The 19233-nt window shown below is 36.8% G+C and overlaps 1 protein-coding gene across 4 annotated transcripts in view; it reads right to left on the bottom strand.

Moving 5' to 3' along the window:
• Positions 1-3542: 3542 nt before the first annotated feature.
• HIVEP1 (HIVEP zinc finger 1) overlaps positions 3543-19233 on the bottom strand; it is a 98085-nt gene continuing 82394 nt past the window's right edge. For all 4 annotated transcript variants that reach the window (XM_053468244.1, XM_053468243.1, XM_053468245.1 and 1 more), the window contains 4 exons: positions 18441-18616; positions 17067-17168; positions 6374-6852; positions 3543-5237 (listed from right to left, as the gene is read on the bottom strand). In XM_053468244.1, the coding sequence (XP_053324219.1) occupies positions 4116-5237; positions 6374-6852; positions 17067-17168; positions 18441-18616 (1879 nt within the window). In that variant the 3' untranslated portion in view covers positions 3543-4115. The remainder of the gene's footprint in view (positions 5238-6373; positions 6853-17066; positions 17169-18440; positions 18617-19233) is intronic.

The raw sequence follows: 19233 nt of genomic DNA, 5'->3' as shown, positions 1-19233 counted from the left end.
TATACTGCAGCTACGGGGAACGTGATGAATTCCAATCATTCTACAGATACGGCAGTAGATAAACCTCTGATCATAAGTGGTAATATAGTGTATTTAAACACGCATGGCATAGTCATAAAGCTCTCCCGAAGACAAGACTAAGGACTGATGGGTGATGTGAGCTATTTGGCCCATCAAAGGTTCTGCTTCTATAAGGGGGAGTCATGTGTGGGTTTATTGTACTACCCATCCCACGATACACAGGGAGGGGGAAGAGGGGGACACTTATAAACCCATAGACCTTTGGGTATAAAGGCATCAAGGGCACCTCCTGTGTATATTTGATTATGTGTAATGTGTTTCCCCCTATTTTTATAAAGTTTATTAGTTGTAGGTGAGGTTGTTTTTAAACTCTTAGGACCTTGCCTTCAACTTCTAAAATGTAATTGTCACATGCACAAGCATCCACTCGCATGCAACCCGTGCCTTAATGTTACCACGCGAGCGTTAGCATGCAGAAGGAAGTAAATACAGTTGAGTCTGGTCAGCTTCGACTTTTCGGCGATAGCAACATTGAATTATCAAAAAAAAAAAAATTGAGATGCTATGGGGGGATATTTCAGAGCTCGTATTACAAATAGAAATTGTATTTCTTTTTGTAATGCTAAAGATCACAATACGTAACAAGCAAACAAAAAATTGGAAGTAAAAAAGCAGAACAGCGACTAACAATAGTGGGAATTGGAAATCCAATAAAAAACACACACAGCAGTGGTTTTTCATTTGTTGATTAACAATTATTGGTTATAGGAAAGAAATTTTGCATTCTTCAATTGCTTAATAAAGATATTAATTAGTGATGGAAAAAACTGTTTAGCATTAGATAAGAGTCATAATAATTGACCAACATATGTATGTACAATAAGGAAAATGTCCTAAAATGATTTTCTTTTTAATACATTGGTTTGCCTTTCTCTTTGCCGAATACGCTTCTATCCTCTGCACTGATGGTAGAGCCGTACATTAGATAGAGAAGAGTGAAGTGTTACGTAAAACGGGCACATGGAATGTACAGCATCAAAGGATTACCCTAGTAGAGGCACACGTTATTAACACAATACTTGGCGGCTTTGTTGACAAATGCAGTTTGAAAAGGCAGAGCAACCTTTGCACTATTGCACAAACATGGAAATTTCTGAATTCTATATCTTCTCCACCATGACACATTAATGAGGAGTAATATTATAAGCATGATTTAGAGCAGCTCAAATTCCAACATATACCTTACTCGTTAAAATATTGCTAAAAGGGTTAATCGCCAGCCATTATTTAGAAATGTCTTCCAAACCGTTATATAGAAGTTACTTAACCTAGCCTTCCGTTTAAAAAAAACACCTGCCTATGGATTTATTGCTGCAAATGTTCTTCTCTTAATGCAGTTACTCCATGTTGGTCCTTTACATTTGTCGGTAATTACCAGACTTGTTCCCACCCCTTTCCAACCTAAACATAAAAAAATAAAATTTCTGCTCAATGCCACATGGTACCTGCAAGAATAAAGGAGGATCAAGATCACATAATGCAGCAGGCTACATATTTTTAGAACTGACCAATCATAATGAAAATGCATAATATATCTATAGTGACATCATTGCTCGATGAGAACCACAATATAACATACATCTTGTTATACAATGGACATATTAAGGTGAATCCAACTAGTGGTGGTGCCAGCCACTGGGCTCCATTATCTCAAAGGGTACTTTCCATCCATGGGGTTTTATTATTATTAACATTTGGCCATTTGGTGCTACAGTTGTTAGTGATACTGGAATATTCAACATTTAGGCAAGTGTTCCTGAAATCTATGGCAATATTTCTTCAAATTAACATGCATGAGATGACCTAGGACCTTAGGAAATGTGTCAGCCTAAGTGAAAGCAAATAGAAATTCCCCAAAGTGACTAATCCTAAATAGAGAACAACCCTTACCCACAGAAAAACAAAGAAACTCTATTTAAAAGAACAAAACATAATACAATTAAGTAATGATTAAAACACCACCACAGAAAAAAAAACATTAGCCTTTCTCTATCTAAACAATACTGTATATCTCTTCTGGGCTATATTTCACTAAAGAGTATCACATTTCGGATCCACTGTTGCTACATAAGGCACACCTGTTTGAAGACAAACAAGACAGGTTTTCATGTTTTGGTGCTTGTGCCAGAACGCAGGTGATAAACTTGACACAAGCTAGGAAATAATCAGGTTTAAAATCGAATAAGGCCATGGTCTTGGCACTACAGCAATTGGCCTTTGGACAAAATATTTAACATGTACACGTTTTTTAATAAAAGTACACTCCAGTCCACACATGTACCTTAACCCCTTAATGACAAAGCAAAATGCATGGTTTTTAATGGGTTTAGGGACCGCCCATTGTCCTTAAGGGGTTAATACATTTGAGTGTTACCTTATTTAATGTGTTTTTCTCCATTGAGAAGCATAGAGGGATTCCCCTTTGCAACACAAATTGAGGAAACCCGCTACCAACTTGCGAACACCAACAAGGTACTTTGCTGAATTATTTTACACATGTAGGAGCAGAGTGCACCCGACACACTTTCTAACCCTTATTAAGTTAGTTTGTAAATCCTGATACATTTGCTCTCTTTAATCAGTATGTTCCTCAAAAAGGTGATGCAGAATCAACTTGTTTTGATGGCTGTTCTTCTTAACCAAGGAAAGGTTTCACACTGCGCACATCAATAAGCTCACACACAAATAGGTTAATTCTTTCATTGTTTGCTTCAGGATTTGATTAGTGCTTTTCTCTGTCGAGTGCTTCTTCGTTCACATTTACACAAAGGGCTATTGTATCTACAAAAAATATAATTACCAGCTAAATACTGTTTATAGATAGATCTTAAACCGGAACTTTATGACTGAGAAAATTTTATATATATATGAGAAGGATATATAAGATTCGTATTAACCGTTTCTACAGGCCTAGATCACAATAATTCTGAACTTAATAAGAAAAAAAATCTTATTTTATATCGTTTTTATAACAATAAAGGTTGGAAAAAAATAGTATTTTCTGGGGAGTACATTTTTTGAGATATACAGCTTCACTATTGAATTTTTTTGCCAGCCAGCTTGATGTTCTAACAGCCATAGAACACTTGAAGCCACAAGAGATCATAACTCAGAGCTTTTAAACCATGAAAAACTGGCTACGTGATACTTCATCATGAAAACTATGCGCTTAAATAAATGCATATTCCATGGGCCCACAACCCCAGGGGTTCTTAAACAGGGTTTTCATCAGAGGATAAGAAGCGGTTACTTAGTATGCCAAATATGCTATGTTAGGAAAACCTAGCTAGTCCTTTGGGCTCATAGCTTAATATGTAACTGGTACCTGGAATGATGCTGTGGTTATTTGCTGTTATTCATGATGGAAAATATGAATTTGGTCTGAAAAAAAAGCATTTTCCCTCTGATGTGATACATAATCATATTAGTATAACATCAGAAAACCACCATGCAACACATAGTAAAGTCAGTAATAAAAAGTTTACTGGAACATTTGTCAACACAGAATTCTTCTCTTAAGTGTAAAGCTACTGTCTTACACAGATGGACAGAACCATATTTCAAGACTAATATGGACACAATAAATATGGAGTTTTACATAGAAGATCTATACACAAAAATTTGCCCCACATCCATAAAAAAATTAAATTTAACAGTGCAACATATACATATGTATTTCATAATTTAATCATTTTACTCAACATGAGATACTTACGTACTAAACACAAGCAACTACCTTGGTTATGTACATATATAATATTTGTATATATTTATATTTTATTCACTGATATGTACAGATTTCTACACAAAAAAAACTCAGAAAGGCACAATTGTTTATACAACATATACAAAAAATGATGGGAGCAGACAACGAAAAAAAAATATTGGTCAAGAGTTCATGATTGCACGTGTATAAGTAATGTGTAAGAAAAAATAATGTGCTTTAAAGATAAGTAAGGTTTTCAAATACACCTTTAAGTCTCTCTTTGCAAATGTACCCTAAAAAAACCTAAAAGGAAAATGGTAACAAGTGTCTAAGTTGCTATAACCAATTTGTCCTCATCATCATCACTGCTGGAATCACAAAACCGCACAGTGCTCTGCCTTGAGACAAAATCCACTCTCCTCTGATGTCTAATGGGGGAAGGAGCTTGACTGGCAGGTGGCTTGCTAGTTTGAGATGTCAAACAGAGATCGGGAGCGGAAGTTGTTTTAGTCTTATTGGTGCCAACATTACAATGTTGACTTAATAGAACCCCTTTGTCAGCATTTAAAGTGCAAGTGGTGTTTTTATCTTTCACAACAGTGCAGTCCCTCAGTGTCATATGACTGTCAGTAATATCTGGTGTGATTGGCGAAGACTCTGCTTTCCCCGTACTTTTGGTGTCCGACCCTGAAAAGCTGACAAGACTCTGGCAAGGTGCTCTGCTGCTTGATGGGGATTTATCCGCGACGCCCTGGCCTTCTACTGTTAAGGGACTGATCGATGGGATTAAGGTGGGGAGTGCTATGTTTACTATCTGGAGGCCTGGAATGTGGGTCTGTGGACTGGGGTTACTGTGGGGTGCAGTCAAAACCTGTAAACCCAATGCATTTAGAGTAAGCCCAGGGTGGTGAATATGTGGAGCTACATGTGTGTTTGACAGGCCTAGTATGTTTAATGTTTCCACATTTAGAGGCTGAATGGGCTGTAAACTTTGTGCGCTGAGACTTGGCATATTAATCTGACCTATTGGAATACACGGGAGAACTCCATTTACTTCAGCCATGCCTATGGGACTTGAGGTGCCGGGTACCTCAGCAACCTTTTCTCCTGGACTACTTGTAGTTCTGTGAATTACCCCCACAGCAGGAATTGTGAGCTGCATTGGTCCAGCTTGAATGGGCACAAATGTTGAGTATGCTGTTAGACCAGCAGGAACAATCTGAATTCCTCCCACTGGGATCATACTGAAGGGCGATGTCACCGGCTGCTGAGAATGCAAAGGCAGATGGCTATAAAGATGTGTTGGAGGAGTCGCCATTGATGTTGGCTGCGGTGCCATGCCAGATGATTTTTGCCGGTGACCTTCATAATCCGTTGGACCTGCACATGAATCCATTGTCTGTGTACTTCTGTCGACTGGAGAAGGTGGAGCATTCACAGGCGATGCGTTCTGGATCAAGAGAAGCATTACAATACAATTTATGTTAAGTCTGAAATACTTGGAGAGGTTTATAAGGACTGCTGTAAAACAGGTTTTAAGTACATAAAACAAATCACTATTTAGCAACTAGTGGAATGTCCCAATCAACAGGAAATCTATGCTGATAAGGACACTCCTTTGCACTGAATCTGCTATTCATAAAGGCTCCGTATAGAGTTTAAAATTTAGGTAGAATTTTCCTCCAACAAGGCAAAGTTATTGACATAAGGAGTACACATATACAAAGGCTTGGACTAGTAACCCCCTTCGATATCTGTCATGCCTGCATTTATATATAATTTGTTATTCCAGCTGTTCGCATCCAGACCTTCGCATCAAGTATAAATACAGGATATCTGAAATGGACTTTACACTTTTGAGCATATATTTGGTGTGTGGAGAGTCATACAACAGACTTATTACGTGTCCATCACTGCCATAATTATAATTGATGTATGGCTAATCGGTGCCCTAATATAACCTACCAAATGCCAAGACTGTTATTTCATAAATCAAACTAAAATGATCAATATCAGTCATTCACCAGGTATGTAGCAAACCTCTCAACAGTGAGGTATTAATCATCTCAGATTTGCCTATTTTCTCCCCACGACTACATTAGGATTTCAATGAAAGCCATGTTGCTAGCAGTTGCAAATAATATTTATACTTACAAATTTATTTTTTTTACAGAATTTTTCTTTTCATCAGCTGATATTATTGAAAAGTAAAAGCATGCTATTCATGTTATTGAAAAGACTGTTATGCCACCTCACTTTAATCACAATAAACTAATTTCACATTTCAGATTTATATGCGTGATGTAAAGCCTACATCAGGCATGGCCAGCTGTAGCTCATATGGATGTGATGAAATGTTATAAAAAGCTGGAAATATGTCAGTGATACAAAGAATCAGCGGTTTTGGCTCACTAAAGATCATAGTACTTATCAAGTACTTCCATGTGTATTCTTCTTGGTGAGGTAGCGTGTTACAATTTACTATCCTTTTAACCCAATAAGCTTGTTTGGGAATAGCCTTGGAAGTTTTGCAATACCTATGGTTTCTCTTTCAGAATATAAACATAAAACTCAGGAACTACTCACTTTTGCTGATGTCCCAGCCATGGTTTCTGTGGAGGACTCCGAATTTTCACCAGGGTCTGGATAATCCACAGACATCTGATGGCACAGAGACTTGGGAAACAATGCTTCCGTGTTCCGAGGTACAAGCTTCTTCTGTAGATATGCTTCAGCCTTTGCTTCATGGTTCTCGGGTGTGCAGGCAGCCGCAGCAGTAATTGCGGTCATCCTGGTCATTAATGCTTTAGGAAGAATGTCCATTGAATTTGATTGCGAAAAACAATGTGGTGTTCTGCTATCTTCATCAGCACTTGATGCCTCTTGCTGGCTGTTTCGGAAGGGGTAATGCTGTGGACTTGCAGTAACAGATGGAGTAGCAGAAAGACCCGATTCAGTTTGGCTGTCCTCATCCTCGTCCTCATTGTCGTTGTCATCATCTTCTGCGCCATCAGAATCCTCTGCATCAAATCCCGAACGATCACCGGTATACTTTGGTCTCTCACCTGATGAAGAAAAAAAATATTTGTTATTGTCTTCTACTGATATACAGAGATATAGAAGATGGTTTTCAAACCACAAAGAAAGTAAGTTGTTTTAGTTGAAATGTTTAAAACAATAACAATATGTCTGCTTTTGTAACGACACAGCCATTTTCACAGGACTAGCAACGTTGTACTGTCATGGAACGTCATTTGAAACTGGTACATAAGGCACAGAGCTTTATCTATAGAACTTTAACACACTTGGCTTCGTTTGTGGGCCATGGACTTGTGCCAATTTTCAACCCAGCATACGCTGATGCCAAATCACAACTTGCGCAGCCATGTTTTGTGTGTTTATGAAGAAACATAGATTGTGGTAAGTTACCAAACATGAATATTGATCTTGCTCTGTACTCGACGGGCCAAACATTGGCTTCAACGTAATTACATTTAAAACATTGCACGATAGCGTTGTTTGCATTGTGGGCTACAGAGAATGTGAACATAGTTTTGCAATAAATATAACATGTTCTTATCAAATGAAAGAAATCTTTATCACATTTTAGCTACCTATTTTAAGCACGTTCTATGGCACATAATATGAACGATATATAATTGTGGACGGCCTGCACTCCCCTATCAACTACTTTTTTTTCTGAATACATCAAAAACAGAGCATCAATAAATCCTACCAGATGGATTGGGCTGATGTATGGCACATTTGTCAGTAATAATGATTTATATTCCAAGGAAATCTTTTTTTAAATTGAATCAAAGCCTTAATCGCATAAAACAAACAATAAAAGAAACAAATGCAGCGTTCACTATTCTCAGTACACTAATTTAGTTCACCAAGCCATTATGCTGTACCGCTGACAGTAAAGGTAAATAGGTAAATAGATCAAAAGTATGATCAACAGTAAGCAGTAGGGCAGATTACCACTCCTAATAGATTTTGTTGAGTTAGCTTTTGGGATACGATGATGAAGATCGAGAATCTAGTTCACCGCTTGGAAGCAAAGACTTATTGTACAAGATGACAAAAACCTAGCATAACAATGAATATCCTTCTACTTACAGCACCCTTACAAAGGCTGCCTGAACCAATATGTTTCCACTAGGTAGTAACTTAAAAAGAGGGAGCCATAATCATGCAAATAGCTGCTCATATGGAAAATACATAAGGTCCCAATTTATTACTTTTCATGCTAAATCACGTCTCAACTGTATAAATACTGTAACTGAAAAAGGAATTTCTATTGAAAAACATTATATAAATGTGTGTGGTTGAATAAAAAAAAAAATCATTAAATAAGCTAATATTTTTATTTTTATACCCTTGGATACCAAGTGCTTAATATACATTACCAAACCCAGTGCCTGGTGATTACAAGTTCAAAGGCAGCTCAGACTGATAGAGAGAGCCTTAACAATGAATGTAAAATATAAAATAGAATTGTTTATGAGGAACATTACGTAATTCCATTCCTTTGCTCACATTGCCAAATACATAATAAAGAATTGTGCCTTCATTCTTGGAAAATTTATTTGAGATTAAAAAAGGGGGCTTTCCCAGGACATAGATAATTTTAGGTGCTCCTCGCATACATCCACAAACATGACTTCCTTTTTAAGATTAGGGCATTTTTATGTTGTGCAATGCTCTAAAATTGCACTTAAAGCAGGTATGTACAAAGAGGGGAATTCACATTTTGCAAAATCTCTTGCAGGTAAAAACTGTCCACAAAGGTGGTACATATATATATATAATATGCCTGCAGACAGACATTTTGGAATGACAATGATTTAGTGGCTATAGCGGATTGCCTGCTTAAATGATGTACCTCTTCCAGCAGTGAGGAAACACCCAGTATCAAAGCTCGTTCTCCTGATTTCATTTGCTCCCTGAAGCATCGCAGCTGCCTGTGTTTGTGGACATAGCTAATCTTACAAAATAATTCCCCCTTTGATCCTCAGCACCAAGTAAAACTAAATAGGCCTTTGGTTCTGGGTGACTGGCAGCAGACAGATTTTCACTGCACATCCCTTTCAAGTTGGCTTTCAGAGTGAACATATTCCTCATCATCCTGCTCTTAAACCTTACAGGCAAAAGGGCTTGCTTCCTTCAGCGAGTGATGCATGAAAGGTAAAAACACAAAGTCCAGCTCTATCCCACCGTTTCAACCTCTTTACGTCACGTGTCACTTCTGGTAGGTCTATTATATAGGCGATAACAGGAGAACAAAAACGTAGTTGAATTCAAACTGTTAGAAGATACCTTCTGGCCATTAAAGTGATTTCTCAGTCATTTGGTGAGCACATATTCCTGTATCATTTACATTATAAAAGAGAACGTAGAAATTAAGAAAGGAGATATATTTTATCAGTATCGATTTCGCTGTGGTTGTTGGTTTCCTCCCAGTGACCGGGCAACATGAGATTTAGACTGCTTTACGGAAATCTCTCTTGGAACAAGTGCAAAGCGATTGGCAACTATTATTCACAGTAACAGTAGCCTCCATTTACTCAGCACAGGGTTAAACAGGGTTGCGTTTTGCGGATACTTAAAGGGATATATAATGCATAAGACATCTGAAAGTCCACTTTACAAGAAACTTAACACCCTGGGATCTGGTTGAACTACTAGAAGCTACTGGAAATGATAAATGCAATTCTGTAATTTGCAAATATATCCTACTGTAATATATATATATACATACACAAAGTTTTATTGACCCAATGGATCTCTGGCTATGTGACAACTATTTTATGATCTGAAGGAGGCTGCGTAAATAGTAAAATTCATACAATTAATTACAAATGAAAATGACCGATATGTGAAACCCTTCTTTTGAGAGCGGGTGAAATCCTGTACTACTACCCATCTCTATTCTGGAATCTACTTTGTTTGTTTTTACCTCTTTATGAAGGAAAAGTGTTAATCTCTTGTGTTGTCTGGGTTGTCATTTTGCTCCTGTGCAAACAGACCTCTATCATTATTTTCTTTAAACTAAAACAGCCTGGGTGACCTCACCCCCTTCTTCTGCAAACATCACCAACACCTTTGACCTCTTAAAGCCCACCGGTACTAATTACAGCTTAATCTCCTTGAACTCCAGGCATATTAGAGATGAAAAACCTCTTTACTAATGACAATGAGACAAGGACAATCTAAAAGATATTTTGCCCAATTCCCAGGTAATTTTCCAGGTTTGCACACAAAAGCCCCAAAAAACACATGGGTTCACATGAATACATACCGCATGTCTAAATAACATTTTAAAGGAATATGACCAAGCATATTTCATTCTTAGATAAGTGATCTGATTAATATGTTTTTATTACTATTTTGCAATTCTAAGTAAATACACCACAGCTTAACAAGAACCCCAAAGGTTAAATCAATGAATTGATTACTATTAACACATATGGGTTGGTTCAAGTTTACAATATGCTGCACTGTCCTAATACACCTTTTAAACCCCTTGGAAATGATTTAAGGATCGACAGTATACATAGACTTGACAACAGCTGAGAAACCACACTCTGTGTCTCTGCAATACTCGAGTAGCTCACGTTAAGAGAGCTGCAAGAATGTAATAGAAAGGGACTGTATGAGGCAGCTTACACGAAGAACATTTATTCACTAAAGGAAAGAAGGTTTGCATTAAGGGCAAATAAGATGTAAATTCCACTGCAACCATTTGTAAGAAATGAAGTCAAAGGTCCATTTTGTAATGTCGATCTAGTAGTAGCCGGGAAGGAATTTTTACCAGTCTAGGACAAAATTGGAAAATTTATATTTTTTCTTTCCTATATATATATATATTTTTTTTAACTTAATTGTAGATATACTAATTATTGATCTGTTAAGGGAGGATTTACTAAGATGTCATGCAAAATTAAACTAGGTGAAAATTTCCTGTGAAAATATCTGGGCTGTTAATACCACTCGTATCACTCGTATATGAACCCCTGAATAAGTTGGTGGTCCAACGAAACAGGTTGGGTTGCGAGTATACTTTTTATTTTAAGTAATTTCATTCTATATATATCCAATTGATTTAGTGGCGAACTATGGACCTTGCTGCTATAAACCTGGATAACAACACTTGGGAGAGGTTGGCTGTCTTTCTTGCTGTGGAGGGCCGGTTCGATGAAGGCCATCCCTTGTCTGGCAATATCATCTGGGCAAGGAGTTCATAACGTATAACCCCCACCCTTAGCCAATTTCATTACATTCTTGCACTGTAAATCGATCCTCCTGATATCTTCCATCTATGGTATAATGCTTTATGGGACTATGCCCTTTGTAACAGCTTTTCTGGTTTACTATTTATGCTAATTTTGTCTTAAGTGTCTTAGGTGTCTTTCAGAAAATTCCTTGGCTGCCACCGCAATTTAGTTCAGACTATCGAGTCAAAAATGAGCGACTGGGTTGTCCAGATATACCCAATTTTTCCTGAGTTCTATCGCTCTTCTAACACATAAACACTATATTGAACAAAAGTTAAGGATTAAGGCTCAAAATATATTCCTTTCTCTTAATTGCTTGTGTCAGAGAATGCTTACAGAACTCTACAGAACAGAATTTCTTGATTGATAAACGTTGTGGCGTTGAAGAAACGCTCCTTTTCTGCTCTGTGTGTTCACAGTCAGTAATTTTTTTTTTTTTAAATCTGCTCTTAAAGACAGGAGTTTAGTAACGTAAGGATGACTGTTAGCACAGCATTCAGACAACAGATGATGTTAAAGGTGATTTTTCATCTTCCTCTGTCTGAAGTACGTGTGGGAGGAGTGGGAGTAAATTCACTGCCATTAACTAAGCCTACAAAAAAAGAACTGTGATTACAGGCATCTTACTTAAACAAAAAGGTTAAACAAAATCGCACGTAATGTTTAAACCAAAATTAAAAAAAAAAACTCAGGAAATTTTAGAAATTTCATTTGATCACAAAATAAAATAAGAATAAAATAGCAATTGTTTATACAAATAACACCGCAGTTTATGTAGCAGCTTCTGCCAGTTAACCATAATTTATGAGGACTGGCTCTACGCAATTTACTAGCGGCTTTAAAGAAAAATCATTCATACGGATGGTTAACATTATTGATTTAAATCATACAGAGTGTGTTTCACCTTTCTCTGTCTATCATTCTCTTCTGTCACTGGCAAATGATCTCTTTTTCACATAACTGCATAGAACTGGATTTAAAACGCCTAAAAAGCAGTAAATGTATCCAAAACGCCTAAAAAGCAGTAAATGTATCCAACAATTTATCTTTAACAGGACTTTTCTGTACAAAAAAAGTCAGTCACTTGACTGGATCTACATTCCTGACAATATTTGTCAAAAAAAAAAAAGTCCTATGTTCCTGCCCTGCAGGAGCATAAAAAAGTCTTTGAAGAACACAAGTACTTTCTTGATCGTATGTGGTTTAGCACAAAACTGCATTTGATCGAATGTCAGGGTTCTAGTTTAATCCAGATTAAGAAAAAAAACACATTAGCTGTATGAACATTCACTGTTTTACCCCAAGGTTACAAAAAAGAATTAGAACAGTCATTTGAAATAGCCCACAGGAATGGCAACACAGTTTCCTGGAATTATTAGAGTATTAATTATTGCTGAAATAAAAATATGACATCTTTAACTTCACATGGGCTAATTAGTCAGAATCTAGTCTCTATGTCAATTAAACAAGCTTTTGATTGTTCAGATCTACAACTACCGCTGACCTTTACATTCATAATACGGTTAATCAGATTTTTTCCCCCCCGTGAGTATATCCTCTTAGATTGTAAGATTGTACTAGGGCTGCAACTAACTATTATTTTCATAATCGATTAGTTGGCCAATAATTTTTTCGATTAATCGGATAAAAAAAACAATATGCTAATTTTTCATTTGTTTAAAACTATTTCATGAACAAACTGGGTTTTAAAACAAACAGCAGAATAGAAAACTTAAAAGTTACTTTAACATGTGTTACTTCACTCTGGGAACTCAACAACTTTCATCTCTATCACAATGGCATTGCTCTAATTGCCTTCTTATTTTACTGACATAATAATAATAAAAGCTAGATTTTAAAAAGGTACAAGAAACAATATTTCTCAAACTATGTTTTAATACCTAAAAAGTTTTACTAGTAATTATTAATTGACATGTAAACTATTTTTTCATATTCAATAAAAAATGCATTTCTTGTTTTTATTTGCCAACCTGCCCCCCATTTGACCCCAGGCTTGCCACTCTGCCTTATATGCCCTATATGCCACTGTGCCCCCCAGATATGCCTTATACCCCTATATGCCACACTGCCCTCAGATATGCCTTAACCCCCTATATGCCTTATACCCCCTATTTGCCACAGTGCCCCCCTGACATGCCTTATACTCCCCTATAAGACATTGTACCCCCTGATATGCCTTATACCCTCCTATATGCCATTGATATGCCACTCTGCCCCCAGATATGCCTTATACCCCCCTCTTCACCTGTTATTATGTGATGCGCTACTTGTTATGTCTTGTTTACCAACCGTACAGTGCTGCAGAATATGAATAATCATCATACAAATTCTGCATGTTTAGAAATTGTGCTTAATCAATATTTTTCTATTCTCTGCTCTTAGCATCAGAGATATGGTGAAAGTTCTAAAGAGTGATAAAACCATTATTTGTAAACTAATAATTTTATAAAGTATTTTACATTATATGCCATTCACAACACGACGCTACTGTGCGGCTAAGTTTTGTGACGTGGTGTTCATCTGTGGCAAAGGGTGACACCTGCTGGGATAATGGAGGCAGTTTTTTTTCCCCTCCGGTTTCTATGTGGTAATCCACCTCTTGTAATATCTAGTACTATCAGTGATAAGAAAATCGGCATAAACTGCAATCCCACAAAGTAACAAAGGAAAAATTACATCTGAATCTTCAATTCAGAACATGAAGTCAAAAAGGCTTATAAGGGGGTTTTAATTTATTCATACTTATTTTTCACTTTTTGTTTCCCAAGGCCTACATGTCACGAATTAGTATTTTTTAGTACACTATTGTAATGAAACATACTAAATAAAACAATATGAATAGCTTATCTAAATCAAGCCTGCATGCATTATATAGTTTTGGGTTTTTTTTTTTTTTTTTTTTTTTTTTTAACTATATGAATTTCACAGACATTAAATATACACAAACACTCTAATGGTCTAGACGAGTCTCTTTATTCAGCCTCATTTGCTTTGTCACTATTTTTAGTCAGAAGTATTATCATATTTAATGATGTAAAAATGCCAATTCTAAAATGTGCTATGTAGTTTATTTATTTGTACGACTGTATTGTCAATGGTATAGACTATTGTATATAGTATAAACTAGTATAAATTATGCATCCATTTCTTTCAGCCATTACGACCTATATCTACTTGGAGGCTTGGGCAGAAAAGGAGAAATCGGATATTCCCGGTAGCATTTTGTCACGTTAAATGGTTCACCTGGCCTGACAGCTTGATTCACATATTAACATTCCTGACATTGTAGGCCTGTATTTTGGTGACAGGCCATTCCGCCAGTCAGGAGATTTGTAGCTGATAGCCACAGGGGTGATTATAGACACAAAAGGTGAAACTAAAAAAAAAAGGATTTTCTAAAACCCAAATGATGACAAATCTTAACACAAAGGACACCAATACCAGCCTAGATTTCGGACACAGGAATTGTTCCCATAGCTTTGAAACAGGCAGTAAAAGGTTCTGTGCACTTTACTTGTGAGGGGGTTAATTTTGCATCCATAGTTTAAGTTATTTTTGGTGGCTTTGAGGTGGTTTCAAAAACGTGGAGGCCATTGACCGTCATTAACTCATTTGTCGTTAAATGGCGCATGAAAGGTCATATTTAATGAGATGCTATTTTAAAAAGTTGCAACACATTTTCCTTATGTTTATGCAGTTCAAAATTAATCAGTAAACTTTTCAAAGACGGAATGCCATTATCATCATAGGAAATGTTCCATGCATCTCATACAACCAAATAATGAGATCCGCTCTATTTTAGATCACAAGCACTCAGAAATAACCACTCAAACAAAATCATGTTAATCCATTACACTTGAAAACTACCGTCCACATGTTAACTACCACGTGTCTAATAACGCATCTGTAAAAATATTAGTTTGTGTGGCACATTACGGTCCTTTAAGCTTGTTTTTCTCCTGACCTAAAATGCAGCAGCTGGCACACAATGGTAGCTATTGTGCTAAAAATTTAATGGATTTCCACTTGTTTTTTTTTTTTTCTGTACTTCGGGGCCCTAATGTTCTAATGGGTTTTTTTCCCTATAATTTAGAACACAGAGAAACTAGGACCAGATGAGATGTTGGCATTTGCTGTATTACATAAATAAAAAATGCAGCTAGGGTTGAAGAAATCATTTTTACATTTTCTTAAATTAAAAAGTGTTTTGTTTTGTGCATTTTAATGCTTAACAGTAATAATGCATCTCATTAGCGAGAGTCCTGGAATACGGTTAAATCCAAAATACACAATCAAACTATATATCAGCATCGTAACTGGAAACTGGAGTCATGGGATTCATTGTATCAAAATAATAAAAGCTGCATTACTGCCAAATTGTTATCACTGTCCATTTATGGTCACCATTTGCATTTATTAAGCCTAATAATTATCGTGCTTATTAAGAAAATACAAAAATTCACATGGTAAAAAAAATCACATTATAGTAAAATTGATCACTTAAATTTTCGCCAAAAAAATAAATATATTATTCACAAAGTGGCAAGTGCATTGTTGCATTGGAATAAATACATAAAATATTAATAAAAAAAAAATCAACAAAATTGAGTTCTTTTCTAATTAAAATGCCTAACACTCCTTCTGAACACTTACTTTCTTGTTTAAGGTCGATGTGATTATTTGAAGCAAAAACATAGTTGGATGGAAAACAAACATACATGTGTTTTGTAAACATAACTAGAAACACTGTGAACACAAATGCAAATATAAAGATACCACTATAGTAACACGTCACAAAACAGTAGCAGGGAAGAGCAGTAAGCCTTACGTCAGTAGCTGACAAATTAATGGAAACCACGCTAAAGGAGAGGATTGTTAAAAATATCTGGAAGTAAATGGTTTGGATGATCAGAAACGACACAGGTTTACTACAGGCAGATCCTGACATACTATCCTAATTTATTCTTTTGACTGGGTAACTAAGATAATAGACCAGGGAGGAGCTGTTGATATGGCTGTAATCTAGATTTCAGTAAGGGATTTAGCACTGTTCCCCATAGAAAGCGTATAAGTAAATTGCAGTCTTTGGGTTTGGATGCCAGAATAGTTGAGTGGATAAGGCAAGGGTTGAGTATTAGGAGGCAGAAGGTTGGAATTTAATGGTGTATATTCAGAGGAAGGACTTGTCACTCGTGAGGTACCTCAAAGTTCAGTATTGGGACCCATACTGTTTGATATTTTTATTAATAATATTACAGAAGGTCTTAATGGTAAGGTATGTCTATTTGCAGATGATGCAAAGGTCTGCAATGGGGCAAGTCAAGAGGCAAAGTAAATTAGATGAATGGTTCGGACACAAATCCCAAGGCAGAATATAGCATTGGGGAGAGAGGGACTGAGGAGTAATTATTTCTGATGACATAAAGGTAAACAGACAATGACGTAAAGCATCACAAAAAGCAAGCAGGGTGCTGGGTTGTATGGGGAGAGGCATTAATAGCAGGAATGGCTAGTGGTTTGCAGGATATAAATCATGAAATACTAAGGGATCTCTTTATATGTATAGCTTGGAGGAAAGACGGCAGAGGGGAAATACAATAAAAACATTTAAATTCTTAAGGGGATTTAACAAAGCACAAGAGGCAGGCTTATTTGAATGGAGGAGAGCTGTTAGAATAGAGCTCAAAACTAGAACTAGTGGGTCAGTGGATTAGAGGGTAGTAGATAAATGGAATGGTGTCCTAGCAGAAGCAGTGGAAGCTAATACAGTGAGGGAACTTAAACAGGCATGGGATAGACCTAAAGCTACACTCACTATGGGACAAGACCAAGGACTGATAAGGGTTGGGAAAATAGACAGACTGATATGAGATGGGAAAATGGGCAGACTAGACGGGTCGAATGGCTCTTAACTGCCGTCAAATTCTATGTGAAATACTTATACAAGTTACTTAGTAATGTAAGTAGACATGTCTTACCAGAATCATCTGTATCCTGGTCATCTATCGGACCAACAGCAACACCCATATCCATACACTTCTTGCTGTGTGCCTTGGACTTCATGTGTTTAGTCAAATTGCCTTCAAGGAGAGAAAAAAACAAAGCTGTTACATATATATATTATATACATACATACACACACACATACGACCTAGACTTAGGACAGCAGGTCCAGCGGTTGCTAGCCCCCCTTCTGCCAAAACGGGGGGGGGGGGGCAGACTGTCCTCTGTATATATGTAAGTATTGGAACACCTGTACACTACATCAACAGGGACTTTTATGACATTGCATTCTAAATACCTAGACATTAATATGTAGTTGGTCCAGCACCTTTGCAGCTATAACGGCTTCTACTCTTCTGGAAAGGCTTTCAACAACATTTTGGAATTTTCTAATTGATCATTAGAAAACCTTCTGCGATTATTTTGGTGACCACAATTTTTTTTATATTTATATATAAACCTTAGATATTTTAATTATTGTATGTATATTATACACACACATTTATATATAGATAGATACACTCACACACACACAGAATTGGGAAGTGTGGCAGCTGCTGTAGTTAATGACAGTATTTTCCTTAAATGCAATGAAGCGGATCACCTGGAAATACTTTTAAATAAAAGACCCCTATTTATAAGACTTCCGGCCACTGTAATTAGGGTCACTCTAATCATTTAAATAGCTATTTAAAAGGCCATAAATGAACACTGTGGTGACAACCAGCCAACGGCAAATTATGAGCTTTGACAATTATTTGGAAAATCAGAGAGAATGTTAATCACTGGTTAGCACCCTTTACAAAAGGTCACGCAAAACATTTGTTAACCTGTGCCAAGATCAATGCATCTTTTTATATGCTTTTTTAACGTAATAGTCTCATGCTCTGCTCAAGTAAAATGCAATCCTCCTTTATTGAAATATGTCACAGTCTGCTGATAATTTTAAACTATTACTACTGTATAAAATGTACGTTATCTAGCTTCTCTTTCTCTTACAACGCACACATTGAGAGTTTTGGCTTCAACTGGAATCATGACCGTTTATCCAAAAGGGATTGGTGATTTGCTATAGAGTCCTCTGAGAATATGGGAAAACTGATGCATTTTAGAGTTTCTATCTCTCTAGAAGATCATGGTCTCTGGTACCACGCACCATGCCAGACCCTCTACCAGCTTGACACTATAGGCAGGTGTCTAGTTTGCCATCTTGAAGGGCTGGCCCTGAGTATTCACCACTGGAGGCTGGGTTCAGCACTTCCAATAAAGGGGAACATATAGATGGGGTATACAGTTTTATCTTTTAAAGGTTTTTAAAATTGTAATATTAACACCAATGCGTGCCATACCTTTAGTTTTAAAGGAGAAATTGCAGTAGTTGCAGTGGTAAGGCCGCACATCTGTGTGTGTACGGATATGCTTTTTCAGCATGCTGGGTTTCTTGCATCTTATTCCACACTCTTCACAAATGTACTTTCCTCTTCCTCTGCCACGGATATACACATAATCTTCATTTGATTTGTACCTAAGGAAAAGATTTCCTAAAATTAGAACTGGCGTTTAAGAAAAATTATAGTAGTATAAGTGATTACTCAAAATGAAGAAAATACACCCCCCAAAAAAAGAAGCTAATGAGCACGGTAATTGGCACAGGTAAAATACTGCTTCCCCATTATAGCTTGACTTTCTTCTGAAAATGGCGGGAGGTACAGTCCACCAGCCCACAGCTGGAGGATTTTTTAGGTGTTTAAGCACTGCTTGATATATACAGAGTAACTGGCAGCTTTGATAACATTAGAACTGAGAGACTTGCACTGCAGCAGTGTACATTGGAGAATGTCAAGCTTCAACAATCACGTGACAGAAAGTGTTTAGAGGTATCTAGTTTTGTGTTATCCTGTTTTTTCTGTCTTAAAGGGATCATTGAAAGCATATTAACCCTTTCACGACAAAGCCCGTACATGAACAGGCTCACAATACATAGTCTTTAATGGGTTTAAGGACAATCCGTTGCCCTTAAGGGGTAAAAGTACTCTAAACAGATCCCCGTCTGCAGCATTTGCCGAGCCAGAGGGGGAGCTAACTGGCTGTAGGACATACGTTCGGATGAACAAAAAAAACAGAAGAGGCAAAATCTCCCTT

Source organism: Spea bombifrons, chromosome 5 (assembly GCF_027358695.1).
Source record: "Spea bombifrons isolate aSpeBom1 chromosome 5, aSpeBom1.2.pri, whole genome shotgun sequence".
Taxonomy (NCBI): Eukaryota; Metazoa; Chordata; class Amphibia; order Anura; family Pelobatidae; genus Spea; species Spea bombifrons.
This window is presented reverse-complemented; position numbering and strand designations above follow the sequence as displayed.